The sequence below is a fragment of the Hyaloscypha bicolor genome (assembly GCF_002865645.1).
Source record: "Hyaloscypha bicolor E unplaced genomic scaffold K444scaffold_60, whole genome shotgun sequence".
NCBI lineage: Eukaryota > Fungi > Ascomycota > Leotiomycetes > Helotiales > Hyaloscyphaceae > Hyaloscypha > Hyaloscypha bicolor.
In genome coordinates this window covers 1,063,931-1,082,392 of record NW_020194562.1, presented here as the reverse complement: position 1 = coordinate 1,082,392, position 18,462 = coordinate 1,063,931, and the positions used below count along the sequence as shown (strand labels likewise).

Genomic DNA, 18,462 nt, shown 5'->3' with positions numbered 1-18,462 from the left:
GTAGAGGAGGGAGAACACAGAATTCATTGATTTAGTGGCGTCGCTGAGGATGGAGAATATGGATAGGGTTGTGGGCTGGTCTCTTACACCGCTTAGGCTTCGAATCTTCAGAGATCCTTCAGAACGATCCGGCGACAAAGATGATAGAGTCGCTCTGTATATTGCACCTGAGTATCTATATAGCTGAGTATTGTGTCCTGTGCTCTAGTTGTCTCCTTAGTTGTTCCCTAGTCAATTTAACTGGGGTATCATCTTGATTGATACTGGCCACGACCTGCGTACTGAACCTCCCCTTAAATGAAAATATGAAAAGGATATAATAGCCTTAATAGTTTCAAAAGTACATGATCCCTCAGCTAATACGCTCTTAAAATCCTTCAACTAGTGTACTGTACCTCCACCTCACCCGCCGCCCAATGGTTCTCAAATGCGTCTACACTCCCTTCCAGTACTTCGTGAGGTATTCTTCCACACTAACAGGTTTGATATCAGGGAACTTAGAATTGACGTTAGCCTTAAACTCAAGCCCCCCGTCGACGATAAGCTGCATGAACTGGTGGAAGAAGAGTTGTTCTGGGTCGGGATTTCCAGCCAGCACAGTCTTGATCTGGCTTTCAGGGTAGTGTGTTTTCTCAAAGCTCGCTGCAGTGATACTCTCTGCCAGATCGACAACCTCCGCATAACTCTTCTCGTCGCCGACGATCCGGCTATCTGGATCCCAATGTTGGAGGTCCAGGCTTGCTGCCACAAATTTGCCTACGTCTCTCATGTTTGTGAAAACTACTTTCTGGGAGCCGTCCCCGGGAATCAAAGCTGTGCGCTTCTTCATGTCGATTAGAAAAGGGGGTCCAGCATAACCAGAGAGTGCTTCGGCTTCATTGCGGGATGTTCCCAGGCCCCAAAGATTCATCCAAATACCATTGATGAAGCGCGTGTACTCCAACCCAGATGCTTTAACAGCATTCCAAACCGTGGTCTTCGCTGCATAGGCATTGACAGAGCCATAATGGTCTGTCCCCCAATCCGAAGGTACAAAGCGTTTGACGCCAGCATCTTCAGCGGCTTTCAATAGAGCAAGCTGCGAAGTTCCGAAGTCTGGACCATATGACCAGATGCAGCTGATCACGGTATGTACTCCTTGGAGAGCAGTTTCGAGACTCTGGGCAGAGCTATAATCCACCAAGCTCACTGACACCCCTTTTTCCTCCAGAGCTGGTCGTTCTGACCGAGACAGCACCACCACACGATGCTTTTTGGTGGCCAAAATCTCGCGGACGACATTGGAGCCGATACCTGTAGTGCCGCCGGCAATGGCGACAGTAACCATAGCGAAAATGAATTAGGAGTAAAATGAATTCGTAAGGGGAATATAAACTTGAAAACTGTTCAATGTCATGTCTACTGTTTCGGCGGAGGGAGTAATATATATCGTCTTCAATCTTTATCTGCTTGTCTCTGGCCAGGGTTTCTAATTCTAAGCTTGATGAAAATCAGTTGCTTCGAAATCAACCCTGCAGAAAACATGTCGGCCGAAAGTGGCCGGCAGCACTATCATCTTCAGCTTAGTTAATTTCTCGGCCGAAAGTGGCCGGCAGTACTGAGGCCATTAGCGGGCTAGCGGACAAATCCGAGAAGCGAAAAGTGATTTTCTGATTTTCTGATTTTCGCGCCCACACCCCCCCCTTATTCTTGACTACTCCTAATCCCCCCTTAGCTTGCATGGTCCGTAAGGCAAATCCCATGGATTACGAGGCATATCTCTATCTCCCTTACTCTCTATATCCTCTATACTACCTATATTACTCGAATTATCTATATCTCCTTTGTCCCCTTCTCCTCTAGTATCCTTACCCTCCTCTGCTATAACCTCCTTCCCTATTGCCTTCTGACCTTGTATCTGTCTTTGTGCTCGCTTTCTATATCTTGTAGGCGGTCGAGGCTTTAGTATAAAGGGTTTTGCAGATATAGAGCAAGGCTTTCCAGACTTAGTAGGATTAGTATTAAGTTAATAGAAAGTATAGACTTTACTATTATTATTATATCTATAATTTATATAAGTACTATCGAATTCGCCTTCTATAACTATATAGTATTTGAAAGGGCCTCTCGGTCTCTTCTTATTACTATAAGTAGTATAAGCTTAAGAGAATTCGGTTCCGTAAGTATATACTAAGCTTGCCTCCAGATTTGCCTTACCTTTCTCTAATTTTTTTAGCTTCTTACCCTGGTATAGCTTTATCTTTCTAACTTTAGCCTTATTATTAATTTGCTTTACTACTTTAGTAGTATTATTAAATAATATAAGGAGATTAAAGTATTATTATAGAAAAGAAGAAAAAGATTATATATGAAGAAAAAGTCAAGAAGTAGAGAGGTTTATTAGTTAAATATATTAATAGAAGAGGATATTATAGACTAAGTCTAGATTATTAGAGAATATATTATAAATATTATCTTTTTACTTATTTATAGCTTTATTGCCTTTTCTATTACTTTTGCCTTTACTAGAGCTATTACCTAAAGCTATATTTAATATATCTTTAATAAAGAAGAGCTTTAATAATAGTATTATATATTAGAATTAAAGTTATTTTTGGAAGAAGGTTAAGGTTAAGGTTAAGGCTAAGGTTAAAGCTAGTATAGCTATATCTTTATTATTTATTTTTGGGATATAAAGATATATATTTAATATAATTATTTAAATCCGAATAAATTTATAATAAATAATACCTGAAAATAGAAATATTAGTACTTAATAGCCCTAGATTAAGTATATTTAAATATTAAAAAAATTATAATTTTAGGTATTATAGTTATAAAAATAAAGATATAAATATTCTTTTTCTTACTAACTCATAAAAGCTAAGGTATACTAATAATAATTAAATTATATTTGACTCGTATAGTTAGCTAATTTACTTTACTAATTATAAATAATTCGAGATAATTTAAATTTCCTTAAATCTCTATATATAGCTTATTATATAAATTTCTATATCTCTATATTTAGTAATACTATAATTATAATTTTTAGATAAGAAGAATTCCCTTATTCTAGTATATATAATTATATTTATTTCTTATTTTTCGAATATATAATTATTAAATTAGAGAGGCTTAAGAATTCTAAGTAATACTTTTTCCTAAAAGATATATATCCTTAATAAATAGTAAAAGTAAATATGGAATTATATAATAATATAACTATCTTATACTAGTAACTTTATTTTCTATAAAACTATAATTCTATTCTATTTTTATTCTAAAACCTTTATTCTTTTTTTATATTTTTCGATTTTACTATTAATACTAAAAGCTTCTGCCCTCTACTAATATTTTCTCTATTAATACCTTTATTAATATCTTTATTAATACCTCTATTAATATTAAGAGCTAGTATCTAATTACCTTATAACCTTCCTCTCTTTCTCTGAACCCCTTTTTACCCCTTCTCTAAATCCCTTTTCCTTACTCCTCTTCCTTTAATACTTCTTTTATTAATATTAAAAGCTAGTATCTAACTGCCTTATAATCTTTCTCTCTTCCTCCAAACTTCTCTAAACCTCTCCTCCAAACCCCTTCTCTAAACCCTTTCTCCTTTAATACTTCTACTAATAATACCAAAAGCTAGTACCTAATTACTACTTCCGGATTACTTTTATCCAGAACTCTTATATTATAAGTCTTTAATCTACTTGCTTTTTAGAAAGCTAAATTTTAGATCCCTTCTTTCCTTTTCTAATATTTCCTTTTTCCCTTTTCTAATATCTCTTATACCTTCGGGCCCTTTGGGAATACTTTCTCTCGAACTTCCAAAAAAGAGGCTAACTCCTATTTAGATCCCTCCAAACTTTAATATCTCCTCCCCTCCTTTAATATTTATAAAAGCCTTTGGGCTATTACTAAATACCCCTATTCTTTATCTTGAAATATATACTAACTTATTCTTATAGGAAATAGCCCTTCTTTCTCTAATCTCAATTTCTTTAATATATACTTCTTGCCTTTGGGCTATTTAGATATCTTCCCGTTTGCTTTTATAGAATATATACTAATTTACTTTTTAGTTCTCCTTATCTCACCTTTCCTTTAATATTACTATATATATACCTAGTTAGTACTAGTTCTTATAATTTATAGTTAGGCTTTCTATTTATTAAATACCCGGATATTTTATTTTACTTTTACTTTATATATTTTATTTTATATACTTTACTTTTCTTTTATTATAAGTTAGGATTCAAATAGTATTTACCTTAAATACTTATACTCTCGGATATATAAGATTCCTATAAATCTTTTGGGATTATAAACTAGCCTATTTTGGTTCGGGGAAGCTTTTTTGAAAGTATTTCAGGAATTATAATATTTATTATAATTCCTCTTAAAGATTAATATAATATAGGTATTTCTGGTCTATTCTCTCTCTATAAAGTAAACCGCTGCCCTAAGTCTATATAAAAGTCCTAATTATTTCTCGAATTAAAATATAGGTACTTTTTATTTCTATTAAATTAGATATAAAGAATAGCAGGCGCCTTTGGGCTAGATTATAGTACTAGTTAAATACTAAGACTTCCTATATCTATCTCGCAAACTTATAGTTTAAGATATATTATATTTAATAGGGCTTCTATATCTAATTACTTTATATTATAGTAAAATATCTTAGTATTATAATTAGGAGAGTTCTGCTTTATAATCTTATCTATTACTTATAGATTTTCTAGCTAATAAGTCTTGGCTAATAGCTAAGAAACTTATTAGCTATTCTATCTAAAGCCTCTAAAAGCGGGAAGTTATCTTAATAAAGACTTAGTATTAAAAATAGGTTTAACTAATTAATCTAAATAAGGAGTTTATAGTAAGAGTCTTTATATATAGGTAATTTCATATAACGAACTCAAGTTCCTATCTCTAGTTATATGAGTAAGCTATATAAGAAACTCTTTCTGGCCTATTAGAGTAGTCCCTATTCCTAGTTATATAAGTTATAATATATAATAAACTCAAACTTTTCTTAGATTATTTTTGGAAGAATTAGTAAGCTTTTCTAAATAGATTTATTAAGGCCTTGGTTTTTAAAGATATTAGTCTAGTCTTCTTACTTTTTCCTTAGGTAATAGTTTGGCTCTTAAGAATTATATATAAATGTCGGAATAAATAAGGAGATATACTATATATACTTTCTAGATAAATTAGAATAGAACTTATAGAATTCCCGTAATATTTTTATTAAATCTATAGTACTAGCTAGTAAAGACTTTAATAACCTTAATAAGACTTGAATTATAAGCCCGGCCCTTAGATTTCCCGTTTAACTTAAAGGTTAAGTAGTCTATAATAGGTTACCTATTATAGAATATATTATACTCTTTTCCTAAAGAGTACTAGATACTAGTAATAGTCCGGAAGCTCTAAAGCCCTTAAAACTCTTTATAAGTTTCGGGCTTTAGGGCTTTTCTATAGCTAGCTAATTATATAAAGTCACGTGACTATACGGGTCCGGTATTAATATAAAGTAATTAATAACTTTATATATAAATATAGTATAGTTTTTAGTATAGCTAGTCTAATATATTATATATTTATATATAAATACCTGTAATTTTATTATTATAATATAATATATCCTTAATATAAAAATCCCTTTATAACCCTAGACTTTTAGGAGCCTCTTTTATACTAAAGGCAAAGTATATAATACTATTTGGGTATTAAACTCAAAAGGCAAAGAATTATAAAGGCCCTAATAATTATAAGACTTTATAAACTTAGGTAAATTTAAGTATTATAAAAGTATTAAATTTAGTAGCCTGACTTTTAAATTATATAAAAACTAATTAAAAAGTATTACTTTAAAGTATTAATTATAAATTCCAAGTATATATATATCTATAAGGAAATAAGACCTAAAATAGTACTAAGCTAATTATAAGATATAGGAAAAAGTATATTAAATATTAGGCCTATTTTTTCTTAACTATCTTAACCTTGGCGGATATTTATATATAATTTATTAGACCTTATATAATAGGTTTACTTAGGAGAAATAAGGTTAATTAGCCTAGGGAGTTTAATAATAATAATTAGACTTCTGTCCAGAATAATAGGCAAAGTACTAGTAGTAGCCCGGATATCTTGGGTTTTACTTATAAAGCTAAAGATATTATATTTATTAATTCTTTATATCTAATAAGAAAAAGAAATAGTATATTTATACCTCTAATATACCCGTTACTATGGAGTAATACTTATATAATTCATAAGATTAATTATAGTTCTCTTTACTAAAGAAGAAAATAGTAAAATTAAAAGAGGATCTAATAACCTACTATTATTATTATTATTATTATTATTAGGATTAGCTTTAGTAGTACTTTTAATAGTACTTTCCGTATTATCTTGCGGCTCCCAGAGGTCGGTAAATAGAGAAGAATTCTAGTATATATAAGTTAATTAAACCTAAAAACAAAAAAGAATCTATAGAAGAAATAAAGAATAAGAGCCAGAATTAAAGAAAAGAATTATATATATATCTTTATTTACTTACCGGTTTATTAGATTCCTTCTTATTCTTAAAGTCTTATGCCTATATTAGCGGGTAATATTTTCCTGGGCTCTTTAGGCCTCCTTAGTTTATTATTTAATCTTCTCAAGTTACTATATCTTTTAAGTATTTTCTAGCTTTTTATAAGTAATTTTAAGATAGAGATCTTTATATAAAGTTTCCTTTTAAGTATTTTCTAGCTCTTTATAAGTAATTTTAAGACGGATATCTTTATATAAAGTCTTATCTTAGTATAAAATAAGGAAAATTATTCAGATATTCTTAGGGCCTAGATATATACTATAATAGGAAAGATTAAAGATAATTTAGATAGAACCTGGCAAGACTATAAGTTCCTGAACTCTTTTATTATTAGGACTAGTATAGAGTACTAGTTTATTTATATTATTAATAAATTAATAATAGTAAGTAAATCTGCTAATATAGAAAGAGAAATAAGGAAGTAGCTACTAAGAAATTATATTAGAAAAAGTAGAAAAGACTCGATTATTTATTTCAAATTAAAAGCTATCTATTAAAAAATATCTATTAGAATTTATATAGAGAATCTAGTAAAAGAAATAGGAGAAAACTTATTACCGATTTCTTTAGAAAGTTAAATAGTTCTTTATTTAGCTCTCTAATTCTTTATATTATTAAATACTTACTTGCGGAGAACTAGCTATAAAACTATAGTCTATAATTCTATAAGACTAGATCCGGCTATATTTTGATTTATGAGACCTTAAAGGGCTCCAGATAGCCTATTACTAGTATAAGGAGCTATAGCCTGGATAGTAGCCTGAGTAACTCTTGTATTTATAGCCCGTTAAGCTTATATAGTAATATAAATACTACTAGAAAAGTAGTTAGGTCAAGTAATATGGCTTATAGTAAAAGGAAATATAGAAGGAAGTAGTTATAGGGCTATTAGAGTAAGAAAAGCCTGGGGTAAAATAGAACTAGTATCTGGTAGCTATATAGTAATAGTAACTAGAGGAATAGGTATAGTAGATATTCTTAGAAAAAAAGATATAGGATAAGAATATTAAGAAAAGCTAGAGATCTAAAATATCCTAGATATAAAGAAAGAGGCAAATATAAACGGAATTCCAGAGCTATAAGGTTCAAGTCTACTAGTATTACTACTCTAAGCAAGTAAAGCAGTAGCCTTTATATTATATTTATTATTAGTAGATTAATAGAACTCATAATATTAGATATTACTATACTAGTATTTAGCTATAGAATATATAGTATTAGGGCAGGTTTTGAGAAATAGTAGTACTATTTTAAGAAATAAGAATTTGAGGATATAGAATATTTATATAATAGATAAACTTAATAATTCTATTAGTACTACTTTTAAAAGTAAGAAAAAAGTTTCGAAAATAATATATTTAATAATAAATAATACCTATCTTAATATACCTAGTTATTCTATAACTGGCTTATTTAATTACCCTATATTATTAGAAATATTACTAATAAAGGGCTATTTCTGGATAAAGTCCTAGATTATTAGGAACTATACGGGTATTCTTCTGGCCTATATATTATTTATATATTCTATATTTATTAGGATAACTTATTTGAGGATCCTATTCCGTATAATAGTAATATTATATTTACTAGTCGGCTTCTCGGACTTTCCTAATATTAGTAGCTGCCCTAAGGCTATATATATCCGGACTATATATTAGAGCTAGTAGTAAGCTTAAATATATAGTCGGTTACTGTTTCTATTAGTATCTCCTATATAAATATTAGCTATATTTATACTATAAGATATAAGCTTCTAATAGTATTACTTTAGTATTTCTCTTAGTAAAAACTCATTAATATTTATATTAGTATATAAGTAAACTATTTATATAGAGCTATACGAGATTATATTACTTACCCTAAACTAAATAATTATTAAGGATTATATTATAAAGCTCTATATCTATAGGGTAACCCTAGTACTATACCCCGCCTGAGGGCCTCGTATATAGTCTAAATAGCTTACTGGCTATTATATTAGGCCTAGATCTGTCTTTTCTAATTCTATAAATATTCTATAAGTCCGTAAACCTATATATCTCGTTTTGGATCCGCTATATATAAAATACTAGTAAAGTAATCCGGTTCTATAGGTATTAGTAATTATAACTTCCGGTATAGGCCAGTTCTTGAAAATAGTTCTATATATACTAATTAGAATTAGTTATATAATCCGGTACTATAATACTAGACCTAATAGCCTTAATAAAAAGTAGTATAATTATTAGTATCCGATATTTCCTTCTAATAATAAAAAAAATAAGAGGCAGATATAGAGAAACGGAATTACTTATATACTACTAGTATAGCTAGCTCTTCTAAAGCTCCTACTATTAGGATTTAACCCGCTAATTCTCGGTACTTTTCCTAGAAATAAAGTAGTTCTCTATATATATAACTAACGGATTAGCTATCTGCAAGAATATAAAGTATACTTTAGTAATAAGGGAGAATTCAGAGCCTTAATTAGCCCTAAAAAAGTAAGGGCAGTAGCCTATTTAAATACAAATCTAAAGATACTACTATATAACCAAATAGGTAATCTAATTAGAGATTCTAATATATACCCAGATAATATTATATAAATAAGTATTAATATAAATATATATCTCGATCCCAAATAGTAATAGCTTATTATTTCTATTAATTAACTAAATCTAGTCCGGCCCAGGTATAATATATTCTCTCTTTTTAAACTATATCCGTTATATTTATAGTATAATTACCTCGGGATCTAGGAATTATAATATTATATATAAGCTCTTCCTATAAATAATAAAATATATTAGTAAATAAGGCTCTAATCTTCTAAGCTAGGACGAAATAGTAAAGTATAGAAAAACTAACCGGGTTACTAGTAAACCTTATTAATAGAAGTATATATATAAATACCGCTATTTATAACCTATAATCTGCCTATTATTTAGCTTACTCTATAGTATTATAAATAATTACTTGTCTGCCGCTTATTTATCTATTATAGTTATATAGTAAATAAGATTAAGCTTCTTATATATACAGATAACTCTAGTAATTAAAGCTATATAACCGTAATTCTTAAGATCCTTAAGTATTTTCTTATTTATATCTTCCAGATAATATAGGATTATAATCTATATATAAAAGAAAGGTATATTTACTATTTAAGTATATATTTGGATATTCTATTCTTATAATTGCCATTAGACTATATATGAATTAACTAAGATTCTATATAAATCTTTTAATCTATTTGTAATTTCTTCTTAATTAATATTTATATAAGCCCATTTAGTAATAGCTTTGTAATATAGTAATAGATTTATTAAAAGTTATAGTATTATTTTAATAAAATTCACTAAGTTATTTTAATAGAGATTAAGTTTAGGGTATACTTTACTATTATAATATACTTTCTAGTAATATAAGTACTAAAAAACTCGAGTAATATTACTCCTATATAATTTTATTAATTAATTACTAAAAAAAAGTAATTAGCCGGCTTTTTAGTTATTTTAATAGTTTAATTTTCTTATTTCTAACCTCGGGAATATTAAGGAAGTTATTAGACCTTATTAATAGTATTATCCTAGAAGGGCTTATAGCCTATAGTCACCTGACTATAGTAATTTGTAATAAATACTTAATTTTATATTATATTACCCGGCCTAATTTTGGCATAATTTCACGCAGTAGTATGGGCTCTCACTTCGTTAATTAGACAAGCAAGCAGCCTTACTATTATTGCGTTATCCAAGCCGAAAGTCACGTGTGGGTACTATACCCCTAATTAGGAATTCTGCCTTGGGGAGGAGGGGGGGGGGGGGGGGGGGGTGTGCGGGGCGCCAGTGCGAAAATCAGAAAATCAGAAAATCACTTTTCGCTTCTCGGATTTGTCCGCTAGCTAGCTGTGGGCCTCAGTAGGCAGCACTACCATCTTCAGCCTGGTTAATTTCTCGGCCGCTTTCCGACTCTCACCGACTAACATGAAAGCAGCCGGTGCCATAATCTCAAGGCATGTTCAAGAGGTTAATCACGCCACTAGATCCCGTGGCCAACAAAAAAAGCCCGCGACATTGAGTTAACTCAACCTTTTGAATTATTTATCTGCAGCCTAGCCTCCTAACTTGCCACTAAATTTCTAAGCAGATCTGCGTAAAGTCTCATGTACTAATACCCCCCCCTACGCCCCGCCCTCGTCAAATAGTGTGATGAGGCAAGGATGATTCTGGAGTGGCTCAAATGAACAGAAGGTTAATGGCGGGTTGGGCTCAAGACTGGCAATAGCCTTGTCCACGGATTTTAAATGGTGTGCTATGTTAAAACATGTCAATAATTTAGATTGAAAAGTTCTAACGGGCCAAAGGAGGTGCTTACTAGCTATTTGCCACCTTCGACCATAGTGCCAGCTTGCCTCCCTCAGCACTTCTAGATCTTGAGACCACTGGCCTCGATCAGTACTACCGTGAAAGCTGATTAACTCCTCTGTAGCGCGGAATATAATATAACAATAGGTTGGAGGGAGGGCAATCATGCTGATTTCCCCCAAACAGCGATTAAAACTACGCGCCACATCGATGACAATCCTTTCTGCCGTCTTCAGTGCGAGTGAAGATGCAGTAGTTGCAACAATGTGGTCATTGCCCTGGACGTCTACAGGCACGACTGACGAATAATCAGAGGGAGAGCTTTGGCCATGGAGAACAAAGAGAGCACTTCGCGAAGATTAGCATCACCCCATGATATCTGGCGGATTTGATGCTTACGCAATGACAATTGCCGAAGCTTCGCAATACTCGCATAGAGAGCCACTATTTTGATCTATAAGAATTCCCAGGAGGCGGCGAATGTCATCGTCAAGTCGTTTCATCTCACCATCAGCTCTATCTGGCTGAGCTGTAACTTTTTGTTGGCGGAGGTAGACCGCCCGATCAAGCAGACGGCACGCCTGGGCGACACGGCGAAAAATACCGATGGTGTTGATAACGGGAGTGGCGTTGAAAGATAGATCGAGATTTTCACAATCGTGAGGAGGTTGCACAGGTATGTAGCGCCTCTCCACGGCAAACGGCTTGTCAAATGCTGTATCTTCAATGTTGAGACATCTGGTCAGGCGGTTTAGCAATGACGCCTACATTTCATATCACGAGGCATAATACTACGTAACTAGAACGAAGAACTTACCTATCCCGAATAACTATGCCCCACCATAAATTGAATCTCTCTGCATTTTCGAGCCAGGCATCACTATCTTTGGGAAGATCTGATTCCAAGCGTTGATTGTGTAATCCCATCCAAGAGCCCATCCTGGCAGACAAGCCTATTGTTCCATAGGCTGCTTCGGCCATGCCGGATGCATGTTCGTAGCATGCAATTAGGACGCCTGCCTGGACCAACTCAATCGATGCTTCCAGACATGAACACAAATGCCAGTACTCGCCCTTGACAATCTTATAGAGCGGGTCTTGTCCTGTATCAATCACCGCGTATCGAATCAGTAAACAGACGCCAAGCAAGAGAACCGCGAAGTCCGGCCGTTTTGTCTTGCTGAATTCTGTCATTCTTTGATAGAAGAGCCTTTGCGAGATGACCGGCATCCACTTATGGACATTTTGAAAATAAATCTGGCAGGCTCCATACACTTCTCCTGGCTTCGATTGTAGCAGTTCGCAAACCTCTTCGCTGAGGTTTGCGAAGTTTACCGCTGCGAGTTGCTCAAGAAAAGGGGCGTGGTTGCCGACCTGTCGTCTACCACCTGGTGGGTCCTCGTGTCTTGAGTGTAGCTGGGCAGGACGAGCGATTTTCGAAGTCCCGGGTATTGCCAATTTCTCCACTTCTCTCAGTCTGTTGCGCAGGTGGCGGAACTCATCTGCGAGGGAGATGCTTGCAGTATCACTATAGATACATTCCACATGATCTCTGCGGTTCACGTCAACTGAGTAGGCTCAATCAGCGGTCGATATGATCTACAGGCGCACTCACTTCTGGCATTGCAAGCAGCTTGGTAGCCTCTTGTCACACTTCGTTTTCCGTCGCCGACAGTATAGACAGACATTGTCTGCCCGTGATGGACTGGACCTCCTCACCCTTGTCCTCTGAGATTGTCGATCGTCATCCATCAGACGAAGCACAATCTCTGAAGAGTGGTATGACAATCAGTTAGGCGTACGGATTTCGGAGCACCGACGCAATGTACGATGTGTACGACATATGTTAGCTCCCCCGGCCGAAAGCGGCCGCCGGCCCAGCACGAATGACGCCACCTTTGAATAACTCGGCATCTGGAGCACGCGTCAATTTTTTGGTCGCGTGCGGCTCGGCCGAAAGCGGCCGAGCGTGCTTCTACTATGATCGCAGGACCTTAAATATTAGCGGCCACCCTAACCGCGATGGGGCAGGTTATTACTATGTTGACCTTAACCCTTTATGGATATGAGTTTCTCAGACCTTACTTCATGGCAGCCTCATCTATTTGCTTACATATAACTGAGTGGAACAAGCCACGGGTTAAAATGAGGTCGATTGTGCCTGAGGTCGAGAGTGTCCTCTCTGGCTGGTCGGACTCGCTGAACACCACATAATTGATATTTGTGCATCTGGTCCAGAAGACACACATCTGCTGACCATGTCTAAGATCCTAACCGTTTTTGGAGCCACGGGCTCTCAGGGTGGCTCTGTTATCAAGTCGATTCGCGAGCATCCAACACTCTCTCGCACGTACAAAATTCGCGGCGTTACGCGGTCGCTGCACAGTGCTGTGTCGAGGAGCTTGGCTGCGGAAGGAGTTGACATGGTCCAGGTAGGGCCGAGTTTGACAGTTATAGGGTAGCAGCTGATTTTTAAAAGGCTGACCTTAACGAAGTCGAGTCAGTGTATCGTGCAATTCTAGGGTCGTACGCAGTATTTGCAATGACCAACTGTGAGATGAATTCAGTTGATATAGATCTGAACAGCCGAAACTAACTCATATGCTGATAGTTTGGGAGTACCGATCTGCAGAAGTCGAATTTGCGCAAGGGAAGGCTATCGCCGACGCATGTAAAAAGGTCGAGATCGAATGTCTCATCTGGTCTACGCTCAGCCATGCTACGACTGGTATTTTCCTGCCACATTTTAAAGTAGCCTATTAAGTCCCTAACAAATTCAATAGTCAGCGCAGGGAAGCTGCGTTTGATACACCACTTCGACTCGAAGGCCGACGTTGAAACTTATATTCGATCAATTCATGTTCCAGCCAGCTTCGTCAATCCCGGTTGCTTCATGTCCAATCTAAAAACGATTCTAACAAAGGTGAGCCATGAGTACTTTGTGTTTGCTTTTAAGCTAACTATTGCAGACCGACGACGGCAGCTATGAACTTACACTACCTATGCCTAGCACAACAGAAATTCCCTTGATTGATGAAGCCAATGATACTGGGAAATGGGTTGCCTCAGTCCTGTCCAAACCGTCAGAGGCACTAGGACAACATTTTCTTGAAGCTGCAAGGTGGTATACCATTAATGATATCTGTGCCATATTCGCCAAAGTCACAGGCAAACAGATACTATTCCAACAAGTTTCCGAATCCGCCTTTGCAGCGACTAACGGTGAAGAGGTATGTGAGGCCTGGATCTTACTGAGAGACTACGCATACTTTGGTTTGGATGCAAAAGTGAGATTGCAAGCGTCCCTGGAGGTAAGCTAACCTCTGGTACTGAGTCAGAAGTGCTTTGCTAACCATACTGTGATTTCAGTTTCTTGGTCAACAACCCACGTCTCTGGAACAGTACCTTGTTGATTCTTCACCGTGGTAGTGTCGACACAATCATGGCCGAGGCAGTAAAGGTAGAAGCATAGCCTAGTTCATGGTACTCCAAGTTTACCTAGTACCGCTCCTCTCCCTTCATGTCGGTTGAATATCATAGCAATAGTGGGTCAGAAACCCTCAGGTGTAGGGTAACCATGAGTAGGTAGCTAATTTCAAGTTGAATTATCTGCACATTTACAAAATGTACTATCCCTGAGACAATACCTCAATCGCAGCACTGTTCTTCTGTGGGCTGTATTAAGTATCCTTATTATATTTATGAATTGAAAGATTCTCGCAAGGGAGCTTTGTTGGTCCAACCTCTTCGTCCGATGCTGATGCTGGGGCTTGTTCTTCTTCAGCAAAGGGATAATCAGTATAGCCCACTTCACACTCCTTATCAAAGAACTTGGACGTGTCTGGATATGCAAGTCGGATCTTTTTCTTCAGACGGACCGGCAAGTCAGGCTTCATCAACGTTGTCAACAGGGTTTGTGACGAAGATAACCGGGTGGAGACTTACATTTGCAACAAAGTACCGTCCGAAGCCAATCAGTCCTCCCTTTTCCTTAGCAGTACTAATGGCGACGTCTCTGTCGTATCCGCCCGTAGAGATCAGGGGCCGCGATCCCCAAATGTTACGCAGGAAGTCATTTGATTCGCCTGGTTGGACTTCCCGAGGTTTAAATCCGTTCACACATGGCTCCACAACGTGAAGATAGGCTAACTCCGGGTACAGGTCACGCACGCGAGATATGAGCTCCATGAAGGTGGGAGCAGGGTCTTTCATGCCCATACCTAGATTTCCGGGGAATAAACTTAGTACGGAATTGCGTGAGGGGAAGACGTAGCGAATAGAGCATACCCCAGAATGTGGCCCATGGGCTCACACGGATTCCAACCTTTCTTGGTCCAATTCCAGCCACCACAGCTGCGATAACTTCCGAGGCAAAGTGGATCCTATTTTCAATCGAACCGCCGTAAACATCAGTCCTGTGATTGGATGTGGTTTGCAGGAACTGATCGATCAAGTACCCATTTGCACAATGAATCTCCACGGCATCAAAACCTGCCCTGAATACCGCATTTTGGGCCGCAACTGCAAATAAATCAACATATTCTTTAATTTCGGGTATGGTTAGAGGACGAGGGTTCGTAGAATAACCAGGCATAGGAATATCGCTAGCTCCGACATAGTCGAAGTCTGGTGCATTATTGATCATCTTGGGTTCTAGTCCTCGTCCGGTGGCCAAGATCTGAAGCACAATATAGGAACCCCTTTCGTGTACTGTATCAACGACCTACAGATATTGTTAGTCTCTCGCAAACATGCGAAGATAGGCTTTAAAACGACAGGAACGATGTCTGACCCCTTTCCATCCCGCAATTTGGCCTCCGGTCCAGATACCGGGGACGTTATACCATCCAATTGCCCTCTTTGCAATATATGTGCCTTCAGTGATAATCATAGTTCCTTTGGTGCTAGCACGCTGGCCATAGTACTTAGCACCTAGTTCATAATGCTCCCCTCTACTGTTACATGCAAATAGCGTTACTGGTGACATGACGGCTCGATGGGACAATCGCATGTCACCAACCTGAATGGGCTGAAATAAAGCCATGTTCGACAAGATTATTGAGACGTTACGATAGAAACTCTATCACTAGACCACATATATCTCCCCCTTATTTGTGATTCGAGTGACGGCAACTGCTGCTAAATATTTCCTTAAGCTTGCTTAGTAACGTCTCATCTTCAAAATATCTTAAAAGGCTGAAAGAAAGCCTATTTCGGCCGACGGTAGTTATTATCCGAAGTCGGCCGACCCGAAAGAGCGGCTTATTACCACGTTCCTGGGCTCTTTGCATGCCACGCAAAAAAAGACCTGACAGGGCCAATCTCAAGACTTATCTGTAGCGGAGATATCCACGTATCTTTTCACAATTTTCCCGATTCCACGCGGACGATTCAAGATAGTGGGTAAAGAACCTTTTGAGGTCTGGAACCAAGGGATAAAAGATAAGACCCTTGACAAAAGCAATGCCTTGGATAAGATAATTACCACTTATTAGGAGCTTGTCCAAAATATAAACCGAAATATTTATAATCTCTTGATACTTGAAAGGTGCTAACTAGTGAAACTCTAGGTATAAGAAATTCACGAAAATAAAACCAATAAATTATTTAAGTTTAATAAAAATAGCCATAATATTTAGAAATAACTAGAAGATATATATAATAAAGTAAATAGAAGAGTTCTTTAAATTACGGATATTATCGGGATTAATATAATAGGCTAGCTAAGCAAATTTCTATTCTTTAATATATATATTATAAAGTAATTATATATAAAGAAGCCGGAGAAGTTATAAAGCCCTATATAATATTAGTATTACTTTCTAATATCGAGTATTTTATTTAGATTAGAGATTATTAATAATTATATTTGCAAATTAATAATTATAGGCTATTACTTAAAAGCAAATAGAGAACTTCTTATTAAACTCGAGTATAGCTAGTTTGAATGGCTTTTAGTAAGGAAGCTAAGCAGGCCTTTATTTCCTGTAACCCAATTAAATATTTAATGGCAAATGTGCTCCGAGATCTTAACCTTAGTTCGGATAATTATTTATTCGCGCTTGATTAACTATAAAACGATAAAGAACTTGCCCGATATTGTAGGAATGAGAAAAAATATCTTTTGGCTTGATTACGAGAGTATGGAGGAAGTGCCCGACGCTGATTGGCATTAAAAGTCGCGAAGTAATGACTGGGAAGTGAATATGACACATGCTCTCGTTTGCCATATTGTTCGGCAAGGTGTATATAGCAGCAGCGATATTGCAGTGCTAACCTCGTGACCAATTGAGGCTTTTCCAAAGCAGCACAAAATGTCCAAAGATCTGCGTCAAGCTGTTCGTCGCTGTAATTCTCGCTCTAGTGCCCTTTTTGCGACGTACAACATACTTAGCTCATATTAGATCTCCCGTTCGTTGCGCGTCCCTGAAATGATCAATGACATGATTACCCTAAAGGCCATTCTAATCTACTGGCACCGGGGTTTGCCAAGACGAAATCGGCATTCAGCCTCACCCAGAAACAAATATTCGACCTCGTCCACAAATGGCTTGTACTTCGCATCTGGTTGTTAACTGAGCAATCACTGGTTTAGCGCTGACATTTCGCCGCGGAGCAGTCTCCGAAGGGTATTCACATGCTCCTTACACTGCTTGCTCCTTTGGGATAGGTGGGGAGACGAGTAACAGGGTAACTTATTTTGTTGCACATCGCAAAAGGGTGATTTGCAAGCCCATTTCGGCCATGCAAGGGGAATATGCCACCCCTCCAACAAGTTACAACGTAACGTACCGCACCCACACCCGCAGCGCTTTCCATCCAATAAGCAGCGCTTTTCCCATGCAACAAAACTTGCAATATGTTAGTGAAAGTCTCGGAGGTGCTTGGAGGCCTTAGCACAGATGGCAAGCCATAGTTTGATGCTCTCCTTCTCCTCTTGCAATCGTTCTCGCTGGCTTGCAGCCTTGTCCGAACTAGACGGTAAGGAGTGGATTTGCATTTCTCGGAGGTGCTCTTCGAGGTTGGTTATCTTAGTCATCGTCTCTTGAATTTCGTTTGTGTGCTGGAGGAAGGTTAAGTCTTGTAATATTTATATTTTGAGTAACACTGACCGTATCGAGAGATGGGAGCTCTTCTTTGATTCTTTGGTTGCTTGGAAAGCCACGAGTGTCAGAGGTAGCTCGCATTTTAGGGTCGGCTGGGTGAAGTCGAAAACAGTCAGCGTAACACTGGTGGATGATTTGGTGGATCGTGACCTTAGGACACTCATGTCGATGTACAGGTCGATGGGGCAGAACTCCCACTGCTTCTCATGAAACTGTTGGGCCAGGTTCTTTGCGTCTGCACCCTCCAACCCCATTGCTTTTATACTGGTATAGAGTTCTTCGAGATTGGCTTGGGAGGCGCGAGTCCTCGATACCGTTCCTTTGGAATCGATGCACGAGTCCTCTTCGGTCCAGATGAAGCAGTATGCTGAAGACCCGTAGGCATCCTTTCGATAACTGTGACGAGGAAATGAGA

The 18,462-nt window shown here is 36.6% G+C and overlaps 4 protein-coding genes across 4 annotated transcripts; 1 reads left to right on the top strand and 3 right to left on the bottom strand.

The window, feature by feature from the left end:
• Positions 1–207: 207 nt before the first annotated feature.
• K444DRAFT_612683 (NAD(P)-binding protein) lies at positions 208–1,463 on the bottom strand. Its single transcript, XM_024880186.1, has one exon. It carries the CDS (start codon positions 1,325–1,327, stop codon positions 434–436), a length of 894 nt encoding a protein of 297 aa, XP_024737452.1. The 5' UTR covers positions 1,328–1,463; the 3' UTR covers positions 208–433.
• A 9,070-nt stretch (positions 1,464–10,533) lies between these two features.
• K444DRAFT_612682 (uncharacterized protein) lies at positions 10,534–12,791 on the bottom strand. Its single transcript, XM_024880185.1, has 5 exons — positions 12,557–12,791; positions 11,759–12,493; positions 11,341–11,679; positions 10,952–11,289; positions 10,534–10,888 (listed from the first exon to the last, which is right to left on the bottom strand). Exons 1-5 carry the CDS (start codon positions 12,691–12,693, stop codon positions 10,758–10,760), a joined length of 1,680 nt encoding a protein of 559 aa, XP_024737451.1. The 5' UTR covers positions 12,694–12,791; the 3' UTR covers positions 10,534–10,757.
• A 170-nt stretch (positions 12,792–12,961) lies between these two features.
• K444DRAFT_561129 (NmrA-domain-containing protein) lies at positions 12,962–14,599 on the top strand. Its single transcript, XM_024876925.1, has 6 exons — positions 12,962–13,373; positions 13,421–13,493; positions 13,553–13,669; positions 13,725–13,864; positions 13,911–14,252; positions 14,311–14,599. Exons 1-6 carry the CDS (start codon positions 13,200–13,202, stop codon positions 14,368–14,370), a joined length of 906 nt encoding a protein of 301 aa, XP_024737450.1. The 5' UTR covers positions 12,962–13,199; the 3' UTR covers positions 14,371–14,599.
• K444DRAFT_643067 (FMN-linked oxidoreductase) lies at positions 14,590–15,985 on the bottom strand (the record flags this gene model as incomplete). Its single annotated transcript, XM_024884817.1, has 5 exons — positions 14,590–14,616; positions 14,685–14,831; positions 14,887–15,161; positions 15,229–15,664; positions 15,734–15,985. 5 exons carry the CDS (start codon positions 15,983–15,985, stop codon positions 14,590–14,592), a joined length of 1,137 nt encoding a protein of 378 aa, XP_024737449.1.
• Positions 15,986–18,462: the final 2,477 nt, after the last annotated feature.

Coding starts and splice junctions, on each gene's coding strand:
- K444DRAFT_612683 (XM_024880186.1), bottom strand. CDS start 1,327: ATGGTTACTGTCGCCATTGCCGGCGGCACTACAGGTATCGGCTCCAAT.
- K444DRAFT_561129 (XM_024876925.1), top strand. CDS start 13,200: ATGTCTAAGATCCTAACCGTTTTTGGAGCCACGGGCTCTCAGGGTGGC. Junction 13,865..13,910: donor TAAAAACGATTCTAACAAAG/GTGAGCCATGAG, acceptor TAACTATTGCAG/ACCGACGACGGCAGCTATGA. Junction 14,253..14,310: donor GATTGCAAGCGTCCCTGGAG/GTAAGCTAACCT, acceptor CTGTGATTTCAG/TTTCTTGGTCAACAACCCAC.
- K444DRAFT_612682 (XM_024880185.1), bottom strand. CDS start 12,693: ATGGATGACGATCGACAATCTCAGAGGACAAGGGTGAGGAGGTCCAGT. Junction 12,494..12,556: donor AGCTGCTTGCAATGCCAGAA/GTGAGTGCGCCT, acceptor CGTGAACCGCAG/AGATCATGTGGAATGTATCT. Junction 11,290..11,340: donor GCTTCGGCAATTGTCATTGC/GTAAGCATCAAA, acceptor ATCTTCGCGAAG/TGCTCTCTTTGTTCTCCATG.